The 26,979-nt window shown below is 39.0% G+C and overlaps 3 protein-coding genes across 3 annotated transcripts; all 3 read left to right on the forward strand.

Annotated features, from left to right (window-relative positions):
* Positions 1-2,720: 2,720 nt before the first annotated feature.
* On the forward strand, positions 2,721-7,351 carry LOC307168052 (uncharacterized protein). The gene is made up of 11 exons (XM_079887609.1): positions 2,721-3,075; positions 3,159-3,233; positions 3,340-3,416; positions 3,842-3,968; positions 4,061-4,218; positions 4,354-4,499; positions 4,602-4,758; positions 4,848-4,941; positions 5,040-5,106; positions 5,218-5,303; positions 5,396-7,351. Exons 3-11 carry the CDS (start codon positions 3,356-3,358, stop codon positions 6,204-6,206), a joined length of 1,707 nt encoding a protein of 568 aa, XP_079743735.1. The 5' UTR covers positions 2,721-3,075; positions 3,159-3,233; positions 3,340-3,355; the 3' UTR covers positions 6,207-7,351.
* A 5,707-nt stretch (positions 7,352-13,058) lies between these two features.
* Positions 13,059-19,169, forward strand: LOC307168048 (uncharacterized protein). Its single transcript, XM_079887596.1, has 10 exons — positions 13,059-13,395; positions 13,505-13,575; positions 14,300-14,426; positions 14,519-14,679; positions 14,815-14,960; positions 15,064-15,220; positions 15,309-15,402; positions 15,501-15,567; positions 15,679-15,764; positions 15,857-19,169. Exons 2-10 carry the CDS (start codon positions 13,515-13,517, stop codon positions 16,662-16,664), a joined length of 1,707 nt encoding a protein of 568 aa, XP_079743722.1. The 5' UTR covers positions 13,059-13,395; positions 13,505-13,514; the 3' UTR covers positions 16,665-19,169.
* Positions 19,170-20,606: 1,437 nt separating this feature from the next.
* On the forward strand, positions 20,607-21,638 carry LOC307171542 (putative nuclease HARBI1; the record flags this gene model as incomplete). The annotated part of the gene is made up of 1 exon (XM_079893231.1): positions 20,607-21,638. One exon carries the CDS (start codon positions 20,607-20,609, stop codon positions 21,636-21,638), a length of 1,032 nt encoding a protein of 343 aa, XP_079749357.1.
* Between the last annotated feature and the right edge of the window lie 5,341 nt (positions 21,639-26,979).

Below are 26,979 nucleotides of genomic sequence, written 5' to 3' on the forward strand. Positions count from 1 at the left end.
AGAATAACAGAGGGCCTAACACAGATCCCTGCGGCACTCCATAGTTTACTGGAGTTATGATCGATTTTTCTCCATTTAAATAAACAAAATGGTAGCGGTCAGATAAATACGATCTAAACCAGCTTAGTGCTTGTCCTTGAACACCAGTATAATTTTGTAGTCGATCTAAGAGTATTGTATGATCTATAGTATCGAACGCAGCACTAAGATCAAGTAAAACTAGTATTGAGATACAGCCTTGGTCAGAAGATAAAAGTAAATCATTTGTAATTTTAACAAGCGCAGTTTCAGTGCTATGATGCGGCCTGAATCCAGACTGAAACTTTTCATAGATGTCATTTTCTTGCAAGAAAGAGCCCAGTTGAGCGGACACAGCTTTTTCTAGTATTTTAGACATAAAAGGTAGATTTGAAATGGGTCTATAATTTGCTAGATTATGTGGATCTAATTGTGGTTTCTTAATGAGAGGTTTTATAACTGCCAGTTTAAATGTTCTTGGAACATAACCTAAAGATAAAGACGAGTTAATAATATTGAGGAGAGGCTCCTCCACTATAGGTAACACTTCTTTCAAAAGTTTAGTTGGTATAGGATCTAGTAAACATGTTGTTGTTTTAGATGAAGTGATAAGTTTATTTAACTCTTTTTGTTCTATAGTTGTAAAGCATTGTAATTGTTCTTGTGGGGTGATAATTGAGGCTGAATTATAAGACGCAATTGAGGATTGAACGTTTACAATTGTGGTTCTGATGTTTTCTATTTTCTCAGTGAAGAACTTCATGAAATCATTACTACTAAACTGTAACGGAATATTTTGTTCAGGAGACATCTGTTTATTTGTTAGTCTAGCCACAGTGTTAAATAAGAACCTAGGATTGTTTTGGTTGTTTTCTATTAGTTTGCGGAGATGCTCAGCCCTGGCCTCTTTTAGGGCCTTTTTGTAACGTGACATACTGTCTTTCCATGCGATTCTAAAGACCTCTAAGTTAGTTTTTTTCCATTTACGCTCTAAATTACGGGTTTCTCTCTTTAGAACATGCGTAGTATTGTTGTACCATGGTGCTTTACTTTTCTCTCTAACCTTTCTTAATCTAATGGGTGCAACAATATCCAATGATCCAGAGAGAATGGTGCTCATAGTGCTAGTTAATTCCTCAAGTTCATCTGTTTGTTTAGGTTCACTGAGCAGCTGAGACAGATCAGATAAGCTATTTGAAAAATTATCTATGGTAGATGGAAGGATTGTTCTGCCTAATCGATAACGCGGCGCAGCATGACATATTACAGGAGTACGTAATATGCAAGTTACCATGTAATGGTCAGTGACATCGTCACTTTGTGGAATGATATCTATATCGGTTGGATCGGTTCCATGTGATATAATTAAATCGAGTGTATGATTAAAACGATGAGTTGGTCCGGTAACGTTTTGCTTGACCCCAAAGGAGTTTAATAAATCTGTAAACGCAGCCCCTAGCGCATCATTTGAATTATCTACGTGGATATTAAAGTCTCCAACAATTAATGCTTTATCGAAATTAACTAATAGGTCTGAGAGAAAATCTGCAAACTCTTTTAGGAAATCAGCGTAAGGCCCAGGCGGTCTATATACGGTAGCCAAGGCTAGAGATAATAGGGATGTTTTTCTAGCATCTAAGAGCGTAACATTTAGTACAAGTACTTCAAACGAAATAAACTTATAGCCCGTTTTCTGAGTAACATTGAGAATATCTCTATAGATTGTTGCAACACCGCCGCCACGACCAATCAGACGGGGCTCGTGCTTATAGGAGTATCCTGATGGAGTAGACTCATTTAGACCGAAATAATCATTTGGTTTAAGCCAGGTTTCAGTAAGGCAAAGTACATCGAAGCTATTATCTGTGACTATTTCATTTACAATAACTGCCTTAGGTGTGAGTGATCTAATGTTTAGAAGACCTAGCTTTAGAAATTGTTTTTGATTACTAATAGCAACATTTTCTGGTTTAATAACAATTAGATTTTTTCTAGATCCTGCAGTAGATTTATTATTTAATCTCACTAAACGAGGAATAGACACAGTTTCTATGCAATGTTCTACACTATTTATATCAGTTAAATTGGTGCAGCAGAGACTATGATTTGGACTTTTGGTTACTAGTCAAAAGGTATTTAACATTTAACATTTAACAATAAATGCACACACGTTGTCCTCTGCTTTTGTTCTGACACTGATGCTGAGGAGATAATAGGCTACTGGGAGGAGCCGGGGTCATATGACTTTTAAAGGAATAGTTCACTTTAAAATGAAATTTCTGTCATCATATACTCACCCTCATGTTGTTTCAAACCTGTATGAATTTCTTTCTTCTGCTGAACAGAAAGGAAGATATTTAGAAGAATGTCAGTAACCAGGCAGTTTCTGGGTCCCATTGACTTCCATAGTAGGAAAAAAATATACTATGGAAGTCAATGGGACCCAGAAACTGCCTGGTTACTGACATTCTTCTAAATATCTTCCTTATATTTCAGAAAGAAATTCATACAGGTTTGAAACAACATGAGGGTGAGTATATGATGACAGAATTTTCATTTTAAAGTGAACTATTCCTTTAATGACATATGAGGCGATCACGAATTAGTGTAGTTAAAAGCAAATTTTTAGGGGGTCTGGGTGTAACTGTAGGAGGGTTAAAGGTTATTGTCTATGCTGGTTTGTCCAGCCTTTATTGAGCTCTGTTGGTTGAACATGATGATTAGACAGTGTTTTGTTATTGCCTTTGCCGAGTATTGCAAAATAAAGGTGTAACTGTTTTTGCAGTTTGTCTAGCCTATTTTTTTTTTCTACTTACTAAGGTTTAATTCTTATTTAAGGCATTTTTTTTTAAGAAAAACTATAGGCCCACTCACTTTTTCACTGGCTCGCCCAAAATACAATTTCTGTCTACGTCACGCGCGTCTCTCAGTCGGGATCCGGGAAGCGGGAACAGCTCGATCGCGCGCAGGGCTGGGGTCAGTGGAACAGCAGAACTACTGCGTGTGTTCCAGGAAAGTTCCACTTCCATGTTGCGTGGGCGAAGAGGGAAGCTTATGGTAGACCATCATTTACACGGTTTCAACTGGTCGTCGTGTGTTTTTATGCGTCTGTGACTGACAAACATTTAATTTGTCTACAGAGTGGTCAGTAATTCGTTTTCTTTTATCTTTACTCTGCGGTCGCAACAACGAACTGTCATAGTTACAGTCAAAAGGTATGAGAAAACTATATTTTGTGTGGATATATTTTAACATTTTATCTTGTTACATATGCTACATGTACTTGTTTAAAGATGTATGACATTATATTTCTGCTTATAGGAAGTAACGTTACAGGATGTTTTCCACATTTCTTTGTCAGATCATCCTCACACTCTTCTGCCAAACACTTTGTTACGGTAATGTTTCTTTCGCTAAGAATATGCTCTTGCTCTATTTGTGACTTTGTTACTTTAATATATAATATCCCCATGTGTATCTGCTCTTCTCTTCTGTGTGTGTCTGTGTGTGTGTCAGTGTGTGTGTCACTCTCACAATCGTTTCCAAATGTTTAGCTCTATACACTTTTTTAAGTTAGTGGCTTTCCCTTCTGCTCAGTATTTAATAGTTGATTCATTCATTTATTTAAAACATGTTGATGACAAGCTGATGTGGATGTTTTATAACAAATTAAACAAGAACATGCTGATTCAGATGACACCACTTTTATGTTTTTTATGCAGTGTTTTACTGTCGAAACAACTTTTACTTTAACAAAACAACTTCTACCTTGGTCATTTGTGATCGTGACTTATTTTATTTCCCATCTCTAAAATCTCTGTAGAACCCACAGAGAAGGACTTGAAGTGTTTCAATGACTATGAGACAGAAATGAAGTGCAGTTTCTGGTTTGACGGCCTCATAAGTTGCTCTGGATACAAACTCAACATCACACAGACTGTAGGAGATACGTATGTATTTGTTCAATTCCTCTGTAACTATAACTAAAATTATTTACTGTTCATTTAGCAATCAACTGACACTATTAACTCTTATATTACAGGTTAGAATATACATGCGTTTCTGAGAGAAGTCATCTCAGTGCCAACTGTGAATGCAAAATTGAAGTCCAAGGGTTTGTTTCTAAAGAGAAGTTCTCTACTACACTTCTGAACGGATCAAATGTTTTATTAAGCAAAACATTCATGACAATGGACTTCAGTGAGTATATTTGTTGTCTATATGTTCTTGTTAGGCTTTTTCCATTACTTTTAAATATTCTGAAATTAAAAAGAAAAAGGTGTTATCTGGCCTTATCTGACACATTTACAAATATGTGATTTTCATTTCCTGCAGTCAAACCAAAAACTCCAGTCTTATCAGTGCAGAAGACTGAACATGGAAATTTTAATGTAACTTGGGATGACAAGTATGAGAAAGGAGATTTTGCAGAAAGTTTGGAAATACATCTGACCTATAGGACTGAAGGAGGAGATGAAATCGTAAGGAAGATGATATATTGATGATATTAAATTAATTCATGCATATTCACATATAGATGTATCATAAAGAAATAAAATAAAATAAACACTTTGTCCATACAGATTTCCCAGAATGTGTCAAACACCCTGGGATTCTTTGAGATTGTGGGCATAAATCTCCAGCCAAACACCAACTATATTCTGACAGCAAGAATGAGCACAAACTATAATGAACGCACGATATTGAGTGACCAGAGCGCACTGGTTGAGTTCACCAGCTGTAAGTCAATGTGTTTTGTTCTCAGAGTTATTACTGCATGTGTTTTAATGCTCTTTAATAATCCTGATCAATCTATATGTGTTCCACAGCCTCATCTCCAAATGAATTACTCAGAACGATGGTTCTGCCTCTGTGTGTTGTTTTAATCATCATCATTTGTACTATCTTCATCTGTGTTTTGAGGTGAGATCTCCGTTTTGTGTCTCGCCATCATTCTATATTTTGCATTTTTGCTATTCCTTTCAAATTTAGTTCTGACACACTTTACTTCCTCGTTACAGGATGAAGATGAATTGGTGGGACAAGATCTCCAAGCCAAAAATAAACGCCAATCTTGGAGAAGAGAAGGTTGGGGAAAGATATGCAATTTGTTTGGTTAACTATTTATTTTATTTTGAAATAGTTTTCTATATGCTCAACCCCTTGTTTTATTTTTATTTTTTCATTCTTGTTTATTAGGGTCATATTTTGCCTCCTTCCATTATGAACTTCTCCTCAATCCATGTAGAGATTCCAAAACTGGACTTTAAGGAGGAAAAGAACTTGTAAGTTTTCCCAAAAACTTCAGAAACACATGACAGACTAGCATCGCTCTAATTCTGATTAATAATGCCTCAACATGTTTGTCTCTCTACAGGATCTCCGCATTATCATTTGATACAAACAATGAGAAAAGTTCCCACAGTGTTGAGTCAGCGGCTGACGATTTTGGCCAGGCTGGTTTTGATTCTGGTGATGACAAGGAGAATTTCAGTCTGATCAACGTCTCATCACGTGTCGAACATGCCCTGGAGGAAGATTTCAAACTCTTTAACAACAACACACCCATCAATCAGCAAGTCGAGAGTGATGATACCAGTTCCTCAAGAGAACGCAACCGTGCAAACCGAGATTCGGGCAACTGCTCTGGCTCATCGGTTTTCAGCAACATGTCGTATTTGGGATCGGCCAGTGATGATGATTCTTCCTTCCTGGGTCACAAGTGCTGGGATCATTCCTGTCAATCCGAGAAGAGCAAGAGCCAGTTTAACATTCCCACTAATGATGCTTTGGAAGACGGATATCAGCCCTTCAACGGTGTTGTGAACCAGGGAAATGATGCGGATGTTTGTTTGAACCTTTCAAATGATGTTGATTCTGATGAAAAGTTCATTTTGAAAAATCTCATCACTAGTAAAAATCCACTATATCCTTCTCTGTTTGTTCATGATGGCAGCGTCACACCAAGTGATGGTGGGTATCAGGCTTTTGAAGGCTTAACAAAGAGCACAGAAGGACAGTGGAGCACGAGTATCAGAACTGAACAAGCACTTAATGAATGTGGAGCGCTGAAATTCCCCCACAGCACCGGCCAAGATCCCACATCATCAGAGCAGCAAAGTTTGTGGCCATCTCCTTTGCATTTTCCACCCATTATTGAAATAGACACTTCATATCAGTCTTTTTAGCTGCGCTGTACATAACTGAAGCACTGAATTATTTTTAGATGTAACATATAAAGTTACAAAGCAACAGTTACAAAGAAATATGATCAGTATACAATCTATGCAAATGTTCATTGTTTATGTAGACTCAAAGCCAAGACCTTGCATTTAGGTTTCACTGTTTTTACATGAAGGCTTTGAACAGTGCCTTAAATGGTCAAAGAGGTTATGCATTTCTATTCTTGATGTTCATTTTTATTTATTATTGGTCACAATTACACACGCAATGTTAAATGCGACACTGAGTCACATTTGCAAATGCAAATTTTAAAAGCATGATAACAAGGCCAAGACAGTTCTTATCATTCTGTGCTGTTGAAACAAATGATAGATATTTGCTTATTGATCTCTACAGTTGGAATGAATCATTCCTCTGAAAGTTTCACCAGTAAACTTTAGGTTTAATAACTAAATATTTGCATAGAATTTTGGACATAGAAACAAAAAGAAGCACTGTGCCTTAAATACTCTAGGAATACACAAAGTATTACTTTTCTTGTCATTCACATGTTTGTTTTCTATTATTTGACATTTTCTCATTTCAAATTTTAAAGACATTTCTAAGCCTATATTTGATAATACGAGTCTGCGAAATAACTTATTTTGTGCATTGTTTTTTTTTTCTACAAACAACAAGATTCAGTCTGTATGATATATTTAGATGACACTGTTATGTTTTTGGTTAGCTTGGACATTTCATAAAGACTTATCAGCCTGTTGAACTATGCTGTCAAACAAATGATAGATACGTGCCTAAAACTTTTCATTATTTTTTGTATGTTGTCTATAAATCTGCCTACACCATGGTGTTCTACCATGCAAACTAAAAGCACTCTAAAAGTGCTCAATAAGAGCAATGTAAATACACTGCTATGTTTATACTACTCTAAAGTAAAACCCCAGAATGGTAAAACAGAGTCTGGGAAATACTTGAGTCTGTCAGTTGTGAATTTGAACAGGTTTTGTCGGGGCTTTTGTTTTATGCTACCTGTGTTAACCAGGAAGCTACATAAATTTTTCCAGGGAAAACACGTCATACACCTAAGTGCATGTCGAGACATTTACACATTCTAATAAAGGCTGCTTCACTGAAGTATGTCTAAACATGGGACACATTGGTTCTTATAAAGGAGGTTCACTGAGGTATGTCGAAAAACATGGGAAACCTTTGTTCTCTTAAAAAATGACTGTTGGAGAATCCTTATGTATAACCAAGACAATACTTAAGTTCAACTAAATAGTAGTTCAAATATGATGATGTTCCCACGGTAATGGGACACAGGCAGTCATTTTAAGATATCTTTGACTCAGATGGTACTTAATCACTGTCGGCAATGTGGTGGGGCATTCGAGGGCTGTGCCCCCCCCTAGCGGTCATTGATGCCCCTCCTACCACAGGCCATGGCGTGGCCCAAAAAAATATCCCTTTTAGTTATTATTTTAATATTAAATGTACAAACTGTAACTTAAATGAAATGAACAGGGAAAACGCATAATTTTGGTTGTTCATGACATGTTACTTGGCTTGGTCATCATTGGTCAATGCTTTTTGGTCGCTGAGTAAACTTGTTACATTTGATTTGCAGCGCGCAAAATCCATTTCAAGTTGTTGTTTGAATCGAAAAGAACAGTTTGTCTGTCTATATCATAGACAGTTAGCAGCTAACTGTTAGCCTAATTATCGACAAAAAATGGATTTACGAAAATGGTTTAGTCCTCCTCAGCCTCTTCCATCGCAGACTCTGACAGTTCGGCCACCACCACCAGTACCACGGTCTCTGAGAGCCGAGCTGGCCCTTCTGCTAATGCTAGCTCCGGACAACTGGCAACAGACTTAACTAGCGCAGCCATAGAGCAATCTACAAGCCCTCCAAGTCAGCGGACAGCGGTTGATGATATCGGGACTGACAGGCCTGTCCAAATTGTGTTAAAACAGTATCCTGTAACTGTTTACAGTGGTAAGGGGCAATCATTCGTTGATAAATGGTTTCACAACAGAGAGTGGTTGGAGTACAGTGTCAAGGCAGACGCAGCATTTTGTTTTTGCTGTCGGATGTCCAGATTTACTAGAAAATCTGGAACATTGGATGCCTTCGCGAGTGTGGGCTATCATAACTGGAAACACGCTATGGCCAAAGACCGTGGCTCTCATAAACATGAAACTTTCGAAGGACCACATATCTTGCTATGCAATGTGGAAGGAGAGGGAGATGCGTCACAATACAGGGAATGAGGTATCAACCCTTGTCAATGCAGATCAACCAAGGAAAAAACGGTATTATGTGTCCTCACTAATAGATGTGGTTGGGTTCTTGGTTGAAAACCAGTTGCTACTACGAGGGAAGATTGACGCTTTTGATGACATGTCAGAGGGGGGGGGGGGTCTGGACTTTTTCTTTCCATGCTTTATTACACCATCCAAAAGGATCCTGAATTGGCTAATGTGGTGAAGACAATCCCTCGCAATGCCACTTACAGCTGTCATGATGCAAAATGAACTTATAAGAACACTCAGTAATGTGGTGACAGAGGCTATAGTGGAGGAAGTTGGTGACTCCTATTACACTTTGAAAGTTGATGGGACGTGTGACCCCACAGGATGTGAAAATATATCGATTGTGCTTCGATTTGTGAATGAGTCTTACGAAGTTACAGAGCGTCTACTGTGGATCGCTATGGCTCAGAAAGGTGACGCACAGACATTAACTGACACCGTTCTGACTGAGCTTAACAAGGTTGGCCTGGATAGCTCAAAAATTGTGAGTCAGGTATATGATGGAGCTGCGCTTTTGTCGGGGAAACGTGGTGGTGTTCAGAAAATTCTACAGGACAGACTTGGACGTGAGATACCATATGTTCACTGCCTCAACCATCAGTTGCATTTGGTTGTGGTTCATGCCATGTCTACAGAGACCACACTTTTGAAGTTTTTTGGTAAGTCACTGAGACCCGGGCCCAAACGGAGACGCATAGAGAGCACACGGATGGATGGTTACATCGTTACAGGGCCTACAGGAGGACACAGAGGTGATAATGACTTGAACTTCGGAGATTGTACTACATCACTATTGATTCGGTGGTTGGGGAACTAGAGCGTACTGGAGCGTAGATTCAGCGAGCGCAACTCACAACTGACAAGTGCACTTGCAGCACTAAATCCAGAGGCCGATAACTTCCTTGATGTGAAAACTGTGAAGCATATTCTCGACCTGTCAGAATCGATTATGATTGACGCTGAGTTTGAAGTTGCTAAAGAGTTTTTAATGTCACAAAAGCAAGCAATGCAGGGAGACTGGACCATAGAATTCATTGTCCACTCTGAAGAATGTTTTTTCGGAACACAGACGCACAATGCTACACGAGAGAAAGGCCAGGTTGGTGCAGCTTGCATTCAAGAAAGACTTGACACGCAAATGCACAAGCGAATGGAAGGACACAGTACTTAGGCTACGTCTACATTAATCCGGATACATTTGAAAATGGCGTTTTCGTTTATAAACGCTCTCCGTCCACACTAGCGTTTTCAGGCGTTTTCAGATGTTTCAGTGTGGATGAGAAACTTTTGAAAAACGCTAAATTCACCTTTACTGCGCATGCGTACAACCCCACAAAAGATCACTGATATGATTCAGATGGAAAAATAAATAATGAAGTTATCGCACAATTCTTCTGACAGGATAATTTTATTTAGTAAAATATCTCACCATTCACTGATGCGGTCCAGGTCGCACGCAGTCACCATATGTTTGGTATAAAAGGCTAAAACTGCTCTCATGTATTGCCTCAGGACAGAAAAAATGTCGAATATTTTTAGCAACAGTGTGAAAGTGAATAGCACATAACAGGCACAATACTGGTATAAATACGAATATCTGTTGGTACAATATGCGTCACATGACTAAATTTACGTCATCGGTTTTAAATACCACCGGTTTCACAGGCCACACTAAAACGTGAAAACGGTGTTTTCAAATGTATCCACTTTGGAGTGCGTTTTAAAAAAGCTTCGTTTTTATTAATAAAAACGCCGTCTAAGTGTGGACGGAAGGCCAAAACGGAGAGAGTCCTTGAAGTTTTCAAACTAACACGTATTAGTGTGGACATGGCCTTTCAGACGGTTCAGCAGCAACACTCGTCGCCTGCAACTCTTCTGAGGTTAAGTCATTTGTTCATTTCACTTATTTCATGATAAGGCCTACTAAGCAGGTGAATTGTTGATGAATGTTTGCTGGGTCTATCTGCATTTGTGTTTTATACTTGGCTGCCTGTAAGATATATGGGCTTATGTCATTTCTGCCTGGTGCATGGCTTGTCCAATAGGCTACTTGCTGCCCAGTTATGTCAGCGGTGTTGTCCAGGGGTGTTTTTGATGATGGTGGAAGCTGGTGTTGTCTAATGTTTATAACCAGTGGTAGGCCTACTTAATGGTTTTCTGGAAGTGCATAAACTGTAGAGAAGTGGATAAACTATTTCTAACATGTCAGAGATGGGTAAACTGCATTTATTTGCGTTTAGCCTCCACGACAGCCCTCCGCTGTGTGTGACTGAGCTGGAGGAGTAGAGAGAGGGCATAACTTTACCCCACCCATTTCTGCCTTTTATTCTCGTCTTCGTGTGTGTGACTGAGTAAACTGTGTGCATAGGACTACCACATAGCCTCTAAGTGACATGATATGGAAATTAACAACAACAAGAATAAACAAAATTTGCGTATAATAATTAACAATAATAATAATAAAAAAATGTGTTTAGTTTTTATAGCATTTCTGCTGTGTTGGACTATGATGTCGCCACTGCGTCAAAATATTTCTCAAACGGCAGTGCCCCCCCACCGATGACCCAATGCCCCTCCAGTAGATCTGCTCTGGCGCCGACTCTGTACTTCATCTTTAGGACTCACCCATAGACTGTAAAAAAAGATGGACGACGCCCCTTCGCTCACTTCCATTGGTGAGAACTGAAGCCGCCAGTGTCCCGATATGGCGCTGACATCTTGGAACTTGAGTCTGCGCAGTAGCGATCTCGGGACCAGACCTGCGCAGTAGTGAGCAGGAAGTAAAGGCGCGAAATCAACGCTCCGCCCTCACTCTCACAGAATGCACTCTCCCTGAGTGCACTTTTTAAAAAATTGATTGCAGTACGACAAGAGGCTTGTTAAAATAAAGTAAATACAATCTCCTCAGTCCTCCGAAGATCCCGAAAAAAAAATGTCCGTTGGTGCTTCAGTGACTACTTTGCTCAGAGAACCTGTCAATCACAGCTGTCAATCATGACGTTACACCACCATATCACGTAACTAACTAAAAACCAACTTATTTTTGAAACAGACACTTGAACTTATATCAGCATGATAAAAACGACAGCAAATGAAAGAAACCACCTTTGGAAAATAGATATTTGAAGTGTAATTTAATTGTTTAGTTGGTCTCACGTCCCGTTGAATAACACGGGGAGGCGGGGTTTATGACCTATACTAAGACCAGTCACCGGGGGGCGATCAAGACGTTTTGGCTTCACTTTTCAGGGCTTGTGCGGCACGCTTGGATCTCACCATTATTCTGTTCTCATAGCGTATCATATGTTAAATTTCATATTCATATTTCAATATCATATATTGACATTTTTTTGTCAATTTGGAGTGCTGTCAATACAGAGAACAATGACAAAAATCGGTGTTGCCTACACCGTGTTATCCTCTTTTTAAAATGTGCACCCTGTTGACTTCAATGGGGCAATATTTAAACCTGCTTTTAGCCTCTTAACATCCTTGATGTGTCATTACAAGTGCACAGGTCATGTGAGTGATTCCTTCAGAGTGAACACGGGTGAATCTGACTGCAGTAGATGTGAAAGAAATGGATAAAAATGATGTTATTTCAGCCAGCGCTCATACCTGTATTTACATCCTGTTTTCGGTTGAAGTCCAAAGTAGTCGATTGTCGAGTTCACGCGCATAGGTTTAGTTACCTATGATCACGCGCGTGAACTCGGCAATCGACTACTTTGAGCCACGGGATGATCTAAAACAGAAACAGATAAAAGCCAAAGCGCAAATGTGTTTTGTCTTCATATGGTTATGACATTATAAAGTAGCTCAGACAGCAACATATGTCCGCCCAGATCCGGGCCAAATCTGGTACATGAGGATTCCATGCGTATACCAGACGTGGGCCGGACACTGTTGCTGTCTGGTTGGTACTTGGTAGGCCTGCTTTTTATTTTTATTGTATTTTTTTGTGATTATATCAAAACCATATGTAAGGCATTCAAAGCAAACACAACTACGTTTTAAAAAAGTTTTGTGTTTGCTGGGATATTGCCTGCAGGCCATGTTGTAATTTTAAACTCGTGCCAAATCTGTCAATGACTATTCACATATAGTATGGCCTTTGTATCTGAAAGCAAAATAATGTCATGCCGTTTGCAACCACATGGCGTCACTACTGCCAGTGAGCCAGCGAGAAATGAAATGGGCAAATTATTTTAGTGGCCACCCAAGTAGGCTATGAGCACCAGGAACATTAAACATTTAAAAAATAAACTGCCCTCCTGAAACTGTGTTGCGGAGAGGTAAACAAATACATTATAAAAAAAAAAATATATACGATACAGGAACTGAAAATAATTGCATATTTCTCTGAAATGCAGTCTCATTTTGCGCTTCCTTTTTTGTGGCCTTGCATAATAATTTCCTTTGTGTTTGGCTAACGTTACCTAATAAATAAAACGTTACAACGAACACTATCTTGTTTATATCTGACGGGCGTTCTGTTTGTTTTCCGTGTAATTCTGGTGTGCCTATCCGCGTGCTTGAGCAGACTAGAGATCAGTGTGAGCGCGCGTCTCTCAGTCGGGATTCGGGAACAGCTCGATCGCGCGCAGGGCTGGGGTCAGTGGAACAGGAGAACTGCTGCGTGTGTTCCAGGAAAGTTCGAAACGCCCTTTTGGCAAGTTCCACTTCCATGTTGCGTGGGCGAAGAGGGAAGCTTATGGTAGACCATAATTTACACGGTTTCAACTGGTCGTCGTGTGTTTTTATGCGTCTGTGACTGACAAACATTTAATTTGTCTACAGAGTGGTGAGTAAATTCGTTTTCTTTTATCTTTACTCTGCGGTCGCAACAACGAACTGTCATATAGTTACAGTCAAAAGGTATGAGAAAACGATATTTTGTGTGGATATCATATTTTAACATTTTATCTTGTTACATATGCTATATGTAATTGTTTAAAGATGTATGACATTATATTTCTGCTTATAGGAAGTACAGGATGTTTTCCACATTTCTTTGTCAGATCATCCTCACACTCTTCTGCCAAACACTTTGTTACGGTAAATGTTTCTTTCGCTAAGAATATGCTCTTGCTCTATTTGTGACTTTGTTACTTTATAATATAATATCCCCATGTGTATCTGCTCTGCTCTTCTGTGTGTGTGTGTGTGTGTGTGTGTGTGTGTGTTCATGTTTTTCTATCCCGGTGGGGACTTCAACCTGAATGCACACAGACTCATGGGGACTCGTGTCACAGTGGGGACCTAAATAGAGGTCCCCATGGGTAAACAAGCTTATAAATCATACAGAATGAGTTTTTTTGGAAATGTAAAAATGCAGAAAGTTTTCTGTGATGGGTAGGTTTAGGGGTAGGGTTAGTGTAAGGTGATAGAATATACAGTTACAGTATAAAAACCATTAAGTCTATAGAGAGTCCCCACAAAGATAGTAAACCAGACATTCGTGTGTGTGTCAGTGTGTGTGTCACTCTCACAATCGTTTCCAAATGTTTAGCTCTATACACTTTTTTTAAGTTAGTGGCTTTCCCTTCTGCTCAGTATTTAATCGTTGATTCATTCATTTATTTAAAACATGTTGATGACAAGCTGATGTGGATGTTTTATAACAAATTAAACAAGAACATGCTGATTCAGATGACACCACTTTTATGTTTTTTATGCAGTGTTTTACTGTCGAAACAACTTTTACTCTAACAAAACAACTTCTACCTTGGTCATTTGTGATAGTGACTTATTTTATTTCCCATCTCTAAAATCTCTGTAGAGCCCACAGAGAAGGACTTGAACTGTTTCAATGACTATGAGACAGAAATGAAGTGCAGTTTCTGGTTTGACAGCCTCATAAGTTGCTCTGGATACAAACTCAACATCACACAGACTGTAGGAGATACGTATGTATTTGTTCAATTCCTCTGTAACTATAACTAAAATTATTTACTGTTCATTTAGCAATCAACTGACACTATTAACTCTTATATTACAGGTTAGAACAATATACATGCATCTTTGAGAGAAGTCATCTCAGTGCCAACTGTGAATGCAAAATTGAAGTCCAAGGGTTTGTTTTAACAGAGATATTCTCTACTACACTTCTGAACGGATCAAATGTTGTATTAAGCAAAACATTCATGACAATGGACTTCAGTGAGTATATTTGTTGTCTATATGTTCTTGTTAGGCTTTTTCCATTACTTTTAAATATTCTGAAATTAAAAAGAAAAAGGTGTTATCTGGCCTTATCTGACACATTTACAAATATGTGATTTTCATTCCCTGCAGTCAAACCAAAAACTCCAGTCTTATCAGTGCAGAAGACTGAAAATGGAAATTTTTATGTAACTTGGGATGACAAGTATGAGAAAAGAGTTTTTGCAGAAAGTTTGGAAATGCATCTGACCTATAGGACTGAAAGAGGAGACGAAATCGTAAGGAAGATTATATATAGATGATTAATAAATTAATTCATGCATATTCACATATAGATGTATCATAAAGAAATAAAATAAAAGAAACACTTTGTCCATACAGATTTCCCAGAATGTGTCAAACTCCCTGGGATTCTTTGAGATTGTGGGCATAAAACTCCAGCCAAACACCAACTACATTCTGACAGCAAGAATGAGCACAAACTATAATGAACGCACGATATTGAGTGACCAGAGCGCACCGGTTGAGTTCACCAGCTGTAAGTCAATGTGTTTTGTTCTCAGAGTTATTACTGCATGTGTTTTAATGCTCTTTAATATCCTGATCAATCTATATGTGCTCCACAGCCTCATCTCCAAATGAATTACTCAGAACGATGGTTCTGCCTCTGTGTGTTGTTTTAATCATCATCATTTGTACTATCTTCATCTGTGTTTTGAGGTGAGATCTCCGTTTTGTGTCTCGCCATCATTCTACATTTTGCATTTTTGCTATTCCTTTCAAATTTAGTTCTGACACACTTTACTTCCTCGTTACAGGATGAAGATGAATTGGTGGGACAAGATCTCCAAGCCAAAAATAAACGCCAATCTTGGAGAAGAGAAGGTTGGAGAAAGATATGCAATTTGTTTGGTTAACTATTTATTTTATTTTGAAATAGTTTTCTATATGCTCAACCCCTTGTTTTATTTTTATTTTTTCATTCTTGTTTATTAGGGTCATATTTTGCCTCCTTCCATTATGAACTTCTCCTCAATCCATGTAGAGATTCCAAAACTGGACTTTAAGGAGGAAAAGAACTTGTAAGTTTTCCCAAAAACTTCAGAAACACATGACAGACTAGCATCGCTCTAATTCTGATTAATAATGCCTCAACATGTTTGTCTCTCTACAGGATCTCCGCATTATCATTTGATACAAACAATGAGAAAAGTTCCCACAGTGTTGAGTCAGCGGCTGACGATTATGGCCAGGCTGGTTTTGATTCTGGTAATGACCAGGAGAATTGCAGTCTGATCAACGTCTCATCACGTGTCGAACATGCCCTGGAGGAAGATTTCAAACTCTTTAACAACACACCCATCAATCAACAAGTCGAGAGTGATGATACCAGTTCCTCAAGAGAACGCAACCGTGCAAACCGAGATTCGGGCAACTGCTCTGGCTCATCGGTTTTCAGCAACATGTCGTATTTGGGATCGGCCAATGATGATGATTCTTCCTTCCTGGGTCACAAGTGCTGGGATCATTCCTGTCAATCCGAGAAGAGCAAGAGCCAGTTTAACATTCCCACTAATGATGCTTTGGAAGACGGATATCAGCCCTTCAACGGTGTTGTGAACCAGGGAAATGATGCGGATGTTTGTTTGAACCTTTCAAATGATGTTGATTCTGATGAAAAGTTCATTTTGAAAAATCTCATCACTAGTAAAAATCCACTATATCCTTCTCTGTTTGTTCATGATGGCAGCGTCACACCAAGTGATGGTGGGTATCAGGCTTTTGAAGGCTTAACAAAGAGCACAGAAGGACAGTGGAGCACGAGCATCACAACTGAACAAGCACTTAATGAATGTGGAGCGCTGAAATTCCCCCACAGCACCGGCCAAGATCCCACATCATCAGAGCAGCAAAGTTTGTGGCCATCTCCTTTGCATTTTCCACCCATTATTGAAATAGACACTTCATATCAGTCTTTTTAGCTGTGCTGTACATAACTGAAGCACTGAATTATTTTTAGATGTAACATACAAAGTTACAAAGAAATATGACCAGTATACAATCTATGCAAATGTTCATTGTTTATGTAGACTCAAAGCCAAGACCTTGCATTTAGGTTTCACTGTTTTTACATGAAGACTTTGAACAGTGCCTTAAATGGTCAAAGAGGTTATGCATTTCTATTCTTGATGTTCATTTTTCTTTATTATTGGTCACAATTACACACGCAATGTTAAATGCGACACTGAGTCACATTTGCAAATGCAAATTTTAAAAGCATGATAACAAGGCCAAGACGGTTCTTATCATTCTGTGCTGTTGAAACAAATGATAGATATTTGCTTATTCATCTCTACAGTTGCAATGAATCATTCCTCTGAAAGTTTCTCCAGTAATAGGAAACTTTAGGTTTAATAGCTAAATATTTGCATAGAATTTTGGACATAGAAAAAATAAGAAGCACTGTGCCTTAAAGGGTAACTAAACCCCTGGTCAGAGCCTGACTCCACCCACTGGCAATATTTGAAAAATGCTGGAAAAGTGGGCAGATCCCAGCGGAGATAGAGGGGACGAACCGTGGGCGGGGCTGAGCGGGGGGGGGCGTACACCTGAGACCCGCAGTGACGGATTAATCGACAGCTGCTGTCAGACTCTAAAATGGAGAGTGACTCACAGGGTCGCAAGACGACGTAAAGTACATGCATCTGATGAGTTTTATCGAGTTGATGTCAATAGCGCACGCTCTCTATAGGCACATTCATATTTTGCCGCTATGTGGAAAAAATCCAGCAAAATGCGCCGGCGCGTTTGTCGACCCCAGAGGATTAACTTTAGCCTAACCATAAATTGTGATTATATATATATGATCACTCACATCAAGACGCCGCTGCGGTGGTGGCGTCCATGCAGGAGGAGCAGCGTTTGACACTGCGTAGCTTTTCAGCGCGAGCTGTGTGGAGAAGCAATCCCGCGTAAAATTCAGGTTGCACACTTGAGGTCCACTGGCGCCTAATTTCCAAGTCTGCTGGAAAGCTATGCAGTCCAGCAGTGCTGTTGCAACCAGCAACACTACACCTACGTAGCCTCCTGACCACTGTACTAAATACAGATAAATCTACGCTAACTTGAAGCTTTCCTAACTGATGCAATACTATGCGTGGTAGCTCATACCAAGGGAGGGCGTGGTGAGCTGGAACCTGCTTACGTCACGCAGCACCGCTTACGTCACGCAGCACCGCAAACATCCAATAGGAAAATTCAACTGCAGTAGCCACCGTTCAACCTGAAGAGGGCAGCACTCAGGCGTTTTTACACCATATATTGTAGAATTAAAACACTTTATACCCAAATGTCAAAAAAGTTACTCGAATCAATGAACAGCACTAATAAAGCCCCATTCTTACAGATCATTAACTAAAAAAAGTTGGTTTAGGGTTTAGTTACCCTTTAAATACTCTAGGTCCTAGGAATACACAACGTATTACATTTCTTGTCATTCACATGTTTGTTTTCTATTATTTTCTATTATTTTCTCATTTCAAATTTTAAAGACATTTCTAAGCCTATATTTGATATCTGAGTCTGTGAAATAACTTGTATTTTTATTTTGTGCATTGTTTTTTTTTTCTACAAACAACAAGATTCAGTCTGTATGATATATTTAGATGACTGTTATGTTTTTGGTTAACTTGGACATTTCATAAAGACTTATCAGCCTGTTTAACTATGCTATCAAACAAATGAAAGATACGTGCCTAAAACTTTTCATTATTTTTTGTATGTTGTCTATAAATCTGCCTACACCATGGTGTTCTACCATGCAAACTAAAAGCACTCTAAAAGTGCTCAATAAGAGCAATGTAAATACACTGCTATGTTTATACTTCTCTAAAGTAAAACCCCAGAATGGTAAAACAGAGTCTGGGAAATACTTGAGTCTGTCAGTTGTGAATTTGAACAGGTTTTGTCGGGGCTTTTGTTTTATGCTATCTGTGTTAACCAGGAAGCTGCATAATTTTTTCCAGGGAAAACACGTCATACACCTAAGTGCATGTCGAGACATTTACACATTCTAATAAAGGCTGCTTCACTGAAGTATGTCTAAACATGGGAAACCTTTATTCTCAGGCATAAAGTATGAATGAATTAGGCTATGTATAACAAACTGAAAGCTAAAGGTCCAGAAGTATATAACTACTGAAAGTTGTCTTGAGATGAAATACAACTGTGCACTTTTGGCACGTTAAATGAATATATAGCTTTTCTTGTCAAGCAAAAGCAAAAAAAAAAATGTAGATTAGTCATTTGCACAATTGCAGCGCCATCTGCTGGTCGTTAACGTGCATCATATTTTATAACACACGACGTAAATGACAACAGACAGTTTTACAGAATGTGTATAATTGTGTATAAATCTGCCTACACCATGATACCATGTAAACTAAAGCATTCTAAACATTATCAATAAAATACACTGTTATGTTTATACTTATTCTCTAAAGTAAAACCTCAGAATGATGAAACAGTCTGGTAATAATACAGGGGAATTTGAACAGGTTTTGTCGGGGCTTTTGTTTTATGCTACCTGTATTAATAAGGAAGCTACATTATTTTTTTCTATAGAAAACACGTCATACACCTAAGTGCATGTCTAGACATTTACACATTCTAATAAAGGCTGCTTCACTGAAGTATGTCTAAACATGGGACACCTTTCTCTTAAAGCAGTAGGCATAAAGTATTAATAGAATTAGGTTATGTAACACTATAGAGTTAACGGTCCAGAAGTATGGACCGTCTTGAGATGAAATACGGTTGTGCACATTTGGCACGTAAAATTAATATATAGGCCTAGTTGTTCTTGTCAAGCAAAAGCAAAATATTGTAGACTAGTCATTCGGACAAATACAGCGCATTCTGCTGGTCGTTAACGTGCATCATCTTTTACGACACGACCTGAAATGGCATCAGACATTTCTACAGAATGTGAGTGTATAATTAATTTAAGTGTGAATGAGACTTATAGATCTGTTTAAGCAATTCGATATCTTCAACAACAAAATAATATCATAAGCAGAAAGTAGATTAGTCAGTGGTCAATTGCAGCGCCATCAGCTGGGCGTTTACGTGAAGTTCAAAAACAGGCTCATTTTCCATGACATCATGATCAACTGAAATGATAGCAGACATTTTAGCCTTGTTAAATAGTAGGCTAGTATAGGATAGCGAAGACTATGTTTTTCCCCTCTCACATCTCACAGACTACAAGCCAGTTATAAGGAATACATTCCCAAAACGTATCCTAAAACTGGAGCAAATCAGTCAGTCTTTTTTATATGATCAGTGTCATGAGAGCATTTCTGTACAATGATTCAATATCCTAAAGCTTATAGGCCTATGTTGAACAATCAAACATAAGACATAATGTTTTTTGCTTATTAGCATCGACATTTTGTAATCAATGCCGTCTACATGGAATTTGTAAGATGGCCGCTTGACCACTTTGGGTGAGCAATCCAATATAGATCAGTGGTATCATTTCTCTCTTTTGCCTTGTTGGCTGTCAGCGTTGCTGGGCAACTCATTGAGCTGTCAAGCTAATCAGGCCAACCACACCTGGGGTCTGTTTCAGTAAGGAGAATAAACCAACTCTGTGTAAAAACTTGAACTCTGAGGGGCGGTTTCCCAGACACTGATTAAGACTAATCATAGACTAAATTGGAGATTTAAGCTGGACTAACTGAAATTGAATTTCTCAGACATGGTTTAAAATAGTCTCAGACTTTTCCTAGTCCTGATTTCCAGAAGTCTGATTAGAACTAGTCTAGATTTAGGTAAAGGCTTAAACTAAACCTGGCCAGAGGCAGGTTTAACTTCAGATTAATTGATGTTGGCCTCCAGATTGACCTTAGCAATAGAGGAAAATGGATTACCTGGACTATTTTAATGATGATGAAAGAGCTCCATTTAGACCAGACAGAAGGGTGGTTATGGACAGGAGCAACCCACTGAATGATTTTGATGATATCAACTTTCGTGACCGTTTTCGCATGTACAAAGCAACTTCAGCAGACATAATTAGTCTGCTTGAGACAAGGCTTTCATCTGATTCTTTTAGGGGAATGCCTATCCCTCCTTCGCTACAAGTACTGATCACCTTAAGGTTTTTGGCATGTGGAACCTTCCATCGTGAAACAGGCGATTTGTGTGGCGTAAGTGAACCAACTGTGTGCAAAATAGTCCACAAAGTGTGCAAAGCTATATGTGAACTGAAGGACGACTACATCAAGTTTCCTGATGCTGCTGGCCAAGCCAACTACAAGGTGGAGTTCTTTGAATATGGAAACTTCCCTGGAGTCATTGGCTGTATTGATGGATGTCATATTCCAATAAAGTGTCCCTCTACTGCAGATTCTGAGGAGTACAGAAATCGTAAAAACTGGTTCTCAATAAATGTACAAAGTGTGTGCACTCCCACTATGCAGTTCTCCAACATTGTTGCACGTTGGAAAGGTGCAACTCATGACTCGAGAATTTTCCAGAACTCCTGTCTGTACGCTCAGTTTGAAGGTGGTCAACATCGTGGAATCATACTTGGTGACAGTGGGTATGCACAGACCAACTTCTTGTTCACCCCTTACCTTCATGCAGTCACACCTGAGCAGCAGCGGTACAACCAAGCTCATATCCATACCAGAGGTACAGTGGAGCACATGTTTGGTGTATGGAAGAGTCATTTCCAGTGTCTCAGAAACACATTGCGCTTTGAACCAAGAAGATGCTGTATTGTCATAATTGCAACAGCAGTGCTTCACAATTACCTCAAACAGCATGGCTGCCCAGATGCTCAAATGGAACATAGGGATGAACCAGATCTCCCCATGGTTGAGCCAGACAATGACAGGTATGGACTGGCGTGCAGAGATGCTTTTGCTTTGCGGCACTTCTCACAATAAAGTTACCTCAGATGATTGAAGACAACAATTGCCACAGATTGGTGATGAACAAAAGTTTTATTTCACAAATTGAGATATCGGGACCCTGAACTGGTGCTGGTTTCAGTGGAACATTGGTACTGCTGCTGCTTCATGTTTCTCTCTTCCTCCTTCATGGCTAACTCAACATGAAGTATTTTCATCTTCATTTCATGTTCATCTTTTAAATACTTTAATTTGTGCTCATGGAATTCCATGGCCAGTTTCTCGTGCATGGTCAGCCTCTTGGTCCTTCTCATCTGGCCAGAATTAGTGACCCCATCTTCCCTCCAGGCTGCTGCAGGTGTACTGGGCTGAGTTTCATCCTGTCTCAGGACCTCCAAGCTCTGGTGATCATCTGAAAAGTATTATATTGCAGCATTGGTGAACAATATGTATTCAAAAGTTCAGTTCATGAAATATTTCTAGTTATAGGACTGCAAGAAATGACTGACAACAATACATATTCCCTGCAGTTTAAGGATGGCACATATTGAATTAATGTGGCCTACCAAATGAGGATTGGAACGGGGCCCCATCTTAACTGTCCAAATGATGATCATCAGGGGCTGCTGGCTATCAATGATCGAAGTCAACAAGTCGCCTAGGTCATCGGTCTCCGGTCTTTCTGGGGGTCCACCACCAGTCTTGAAACGCTCCCTACGTGCAACAGCACTTGTCTTCTTTAAGTTAATTTTATGTTTTTCCACAGGGTCTTAGAAAGATGAGAAAATATTAAAAAATTAAAGTCTGTATGATGCTGTTTGTAATATACTTGGATCAAAATGAAGCAACATTTCAAAGTGACTGACATGTAAAAGTAGACCAACAATAATACAGTAGCTTACCTGAAGTTGTTGAAGTGTCCTGTTGCTTACTTTTTCATTTGAGGTAAATTCATTGCAAATTGAAGTCCAAGCATTCTTTTTCTTGTTTTCTGTTGCTGAATCATGCTGTTTGTTCTCAATAATTGGGTGGTTTGACACAATTTGCTTCAAAAGGGTCCTTTCAAAGTCACTGAAATTCTTTGAATGTTGTCTTTTACCTTTGTCCATTGTTTGGTTGGGTGATTTACTCCAGTTCCACACAATGTTAATGTTTCTTAAGGGTCCAGCCCTGGTTTTTGATGCAACCTCAGGTCTGGACCAAGTGCACACACAACATTACTCTAATCGGGCTTCACAGAGAGTAGCTAGTTAGTCTTTATTAACCTTAGTCTGCAACTCCCTAGTCGGTTACTACTTAATCTCAAATAAAGCAATGTCTCGGAAAGCCATTTTTTAAGTACATATTAATTTAAGTAGAATTAGCCTAGTCCTCATTTATTTTAAACTCTGTGAAACCACCCCTGAGTTGATTTACCCTGAGATGGGAAACTCTATTTCTGAGTATTCAGTTTCAGAACAGCTGAAATAAGTTAGTTGACTGACTCTGAGTTAAGCGTGTGCACCACAACTATAAAAAGCTATTATCAATGGAGCACAGATATTATGAGTCACCATGGCAACAGTGGCAGAAAAAAAAGAGGTCTGCATATTTCTCACCCGCAGAACTGGTTGTGCTTCTGCAAGCATATGAAGAGCACAAACACATATTTAAAAAAAAAAAAAAACAACGACACAGCTGCAGTGGCGAAGGACAGAGAGTTAGCTTTGGAGAAAATAGCTGCTCGAGTCAATGCTGTAATTTAATTAAAGGGATTACTCTTAATTCTTCTGTTAAATTTAAAAGTTAAATCTGATGTAATTGCGTTAAATGCTACATAGACTATAGAACAATTCTTTAAAAAACAATAGTGGATTTAACATCAAATTTTAAAAAGTATGTTTTTTAATGTAACCTTCCCCCTCTACACACTTTGGTCAGTTCAAGAATAATTTTCATGCAATTGTATATTGTTTATTTGAAAGCATTAAAAGTGCAGTTTCTTGTCTCTCCTTGTATTGTTCAAGTGGTTGAGATTGATATGGGATTTAGAAACTAATTAGAAATAAGTAGACCAATACTTTCTAGAGAAAGTAATAAGTAGACCAATAGAAAGTAATTAATCTAATTACACTGTTGAAGATGTCATTTGTAGTAAGTAATTAATAACTATTTTAGAGTAACTTACCCAACTGTTATACTATCAGAGGTGAAACTGGAAGAACATTAAAGCTAATTAAAATTTGTATGTAGGTGCAATCCTGCAGGCATTAAAAGAACGTGGCAGCAGCTGAAAATGAAATATAAAAACATAATTCAATCAGGTAAGGCTTGAGCATACCATAGGTGTAGGGTACCTGACTTTACAAACATTTGATATATTAAATAACTAAATAGCATCCAGTGTCTAGCAGTGCAGCAGCATTTTTGACATAGGTCTAAATGCTCATTCTCATTGGACTTCTACTCAGCCAACAGAAAGAAGGCAGAGGCTCGCAAAACGTGGGGAGGACCTGCACTACCACCTCTGACAAATGCAGAAGAGATGGCCCTGAGCCTGAATGCTGGAAGGCCAATGGCTGAGGGAATTCCTGGAGGGACTTTATCAGATGTGGAAGAAATTTAATGTTCTATATGTGTAATGTTTATATATTTATTGTAATAAGATTAATGTAGTAAAATGACACGAGGATTGCATGCAGAGTCCCATGATTCTCTGCTACATTGATGGAACAAAGAACTGTTATTAACTCTTGTGAATGTACATACGTGTATGACCTTGTATACGTGACTTGACAAAAAGTAATGTATGACTGAGACAAAGAGCCTTTACTCAATGGTAGTAGGATGCAACAATGTGTTAGTTGTGGGACATGTTGTTCATTTAGCCACTCTGATGCCATAGAGGGAGTCAACTATAAAGAAGGAAGGGTGCCCCTACTCTTTGTCACACTCTGCAGGCACTTTGTAATGACTGTATGACTGCTGACCTTTCCTTGCAAGGGAATAAATAATCTTTAAAGACAATTGATCCATGTTTGTCTCTTATTCAGTATTAGAAAATTGTTTGCCACCACACAGAGCCAGTCACTCCCAAAGATTCAAGTGCCTTCATAAATGCCTGCAGCATCACATCTTGACAGTGCAAAGAATGAGACATTTTACAGTATTGTGATGTAGTCTTTGACCATTAGAAAGTGTACCTGCACATTAATACTGTGGATGGACCTCCTGTTGACATAGTCAGCTTCATTTTCAGAAGGTGCAATGATGGGAATATGTGTGCCATCAATGCATCCAACCACACTGGGAAATCCTAAAGGGAATTCTAATTATTAGGTTACTTCCAGGGGTCGCAGCAAGATGTTCTTAACTCAACGTCATTTATCAGGTTAGCCTCATTTAAACCGATTTCTACACCACTGACCTGCAATCTTGTGAAACTCCTCTTTGATGGCTCTCACAGGTTTGTGCCCAGGAAACAACACAAAAATTCTCAGAAAGCGCTTATGAGCGAGGCACACTTTCCTTACCGCTCTGCATACTAATGCAGAGCCTTACTAATGTGTTCTGCATCCCCGATGTTATACAGAAAACCACAATTTGCATAGAAACGTAAAGCAACGCAAAGTTCCCGCTCGGATGTAAGAGCACGGCCACGATGGCTGATGTTACTGATGTAAGGATGGATGAGATTATGGATGTATTTAATGAAACTGTAAAGAAAAACAATACCGCTCAAATAAAAATGCATAGGGATATGACAAAAAATCCACTCTGGGCCTCAAAATCCTCTCCCGATGTAAATGTAACTCCCTACGAATGAATGCAGCCTCTTCATCTACAGGATCGTCCTAAAAGGACATGCCATTTCATTCACTTTGATGCTCTTTGCGTGACGGAAAAGTGCCAAAGAATGAATTAGGTGTTTAAACTCTGCTTCCTCTTTAAAAAAGGGAAAAAAGTCAAAAGAAACTCTGGGTTTACCGAAGAAAACCTGCTCCAAACCAGGTTAGGTTCACAGTGTAAGTTACCATGGTAACTGACTCTGAGTATAAGTTACCTCTCTTTCAGAAACGGGCTTGACTTAACCTGCTTTCTCGGGTTTGACATACCTCCCATTCTGAAACGGGAGAACACAGAGTTTCCCTCATTTCAGGGTTAACATACTCTGACTCAGTTTTCACTTAACCTCCTTATTGAAACAGGCCCCTGGTACTCATTTAGTTCTCCCTTTATCTACCCATGTGTTTGTGGTCATTCTTTGTCAGATCGTTGTGGCTCATGTCTGTTCCTTTGCTGTCCAGTGTTCTAGTTTCTGTTCGTGTTTGATTTCATTTGTGATTACCGGTTTTACTGCTGTCCCTGGATTTCTCTCTGGCTCTACTGACCAGCAGTCAGATCCATGTTGCCAGTCGTGGCCTAATGTGGTTAGAGAGTAAGACTAGTAACCCGAAGGTTGCGGGTTTGATTCTCAACACAGGAAATGAACAAGGGGCCCTTGAGCAAGGCACTAAACCCCTAATCGCTCTCTGGGTGCCCACTGCTCTGGTGTGTGTTCATAGTTTGCAGTCTGTGTGTGTGTGTGTGTGTGTGTGTGTGTGTGTGTGTGTGTGTGTGTGTGTGTGTGTGTGTGTGTGTGTGTGTGTGTGTGTGTGTGTGTGTGTGTGTGTGTGTGTGTGTGTGTGCTCACTACTCCTAATGTGTGTACACTAGCTTGTGTAGGTTACATGCAGAGGACAAATTTTGAGAATGGGTTACCATACTTGGCCTTCACTTTCCAAAGCCCGTCATCGCTTCACTGCTGTTCAACTACATCTAACCATTGTTTTTCTCTAAGTTTAAGCTATGTTGTTAAACTCTTTGTTTGACTGCATTCGCTCCTGGATCCAATCGTTGTTTCCCGTGAGAGGTTGCCGCTATCATTAATGTCAAGTCACCTTTATTTATATAGCACTTTTTACAATACAGATTGTTTCAAAGCAGCTTTACAGTGATAACAGGAAAATAATGCAACAAAGTTTGTTTCTGCTGTACAGCAGATCTAGAAGAAAATTGCGTCATAGTCCAGCTTAAGTAAGTTAAGTGTTGGTTCATTTTTGTTGTAAAAAAGTTATTTAATTTAGTTAATTTTTATATATATATAGATCTGTCATCGTCCAGCTCAGTTCAGTTCTCATATAATGGTGTCAATGCAGGTAGATCAATAATATTGTTGAATATTAAGTGATAAATGTCCCCAGCTAAGCAAGCCAAAAACCAGAGGCGACAAAGGCAACAGTGGCATGGAACCAAAACTCCATCAGGTGACAGAATGAAAAAAAAAAACCTTGGGAGAAACCAGGCTCAGTCGGGGGGCCAGTTCTCCTCTGGCCAACGAGCAAACTGTGTGTGATTA

This window comes from Squalius cephalus (assembly GCF_949319135.1).
Source record: "Squalius cephalus genome assembly, chromosome: 1".
Taxonomy (NCBI): domain Eukaryota; kingdom Metazoa; phylum Chordata; class Actinopteri; order Cypriniformes; family Leuciscidae; genus Squalius; species Squalius cephalus.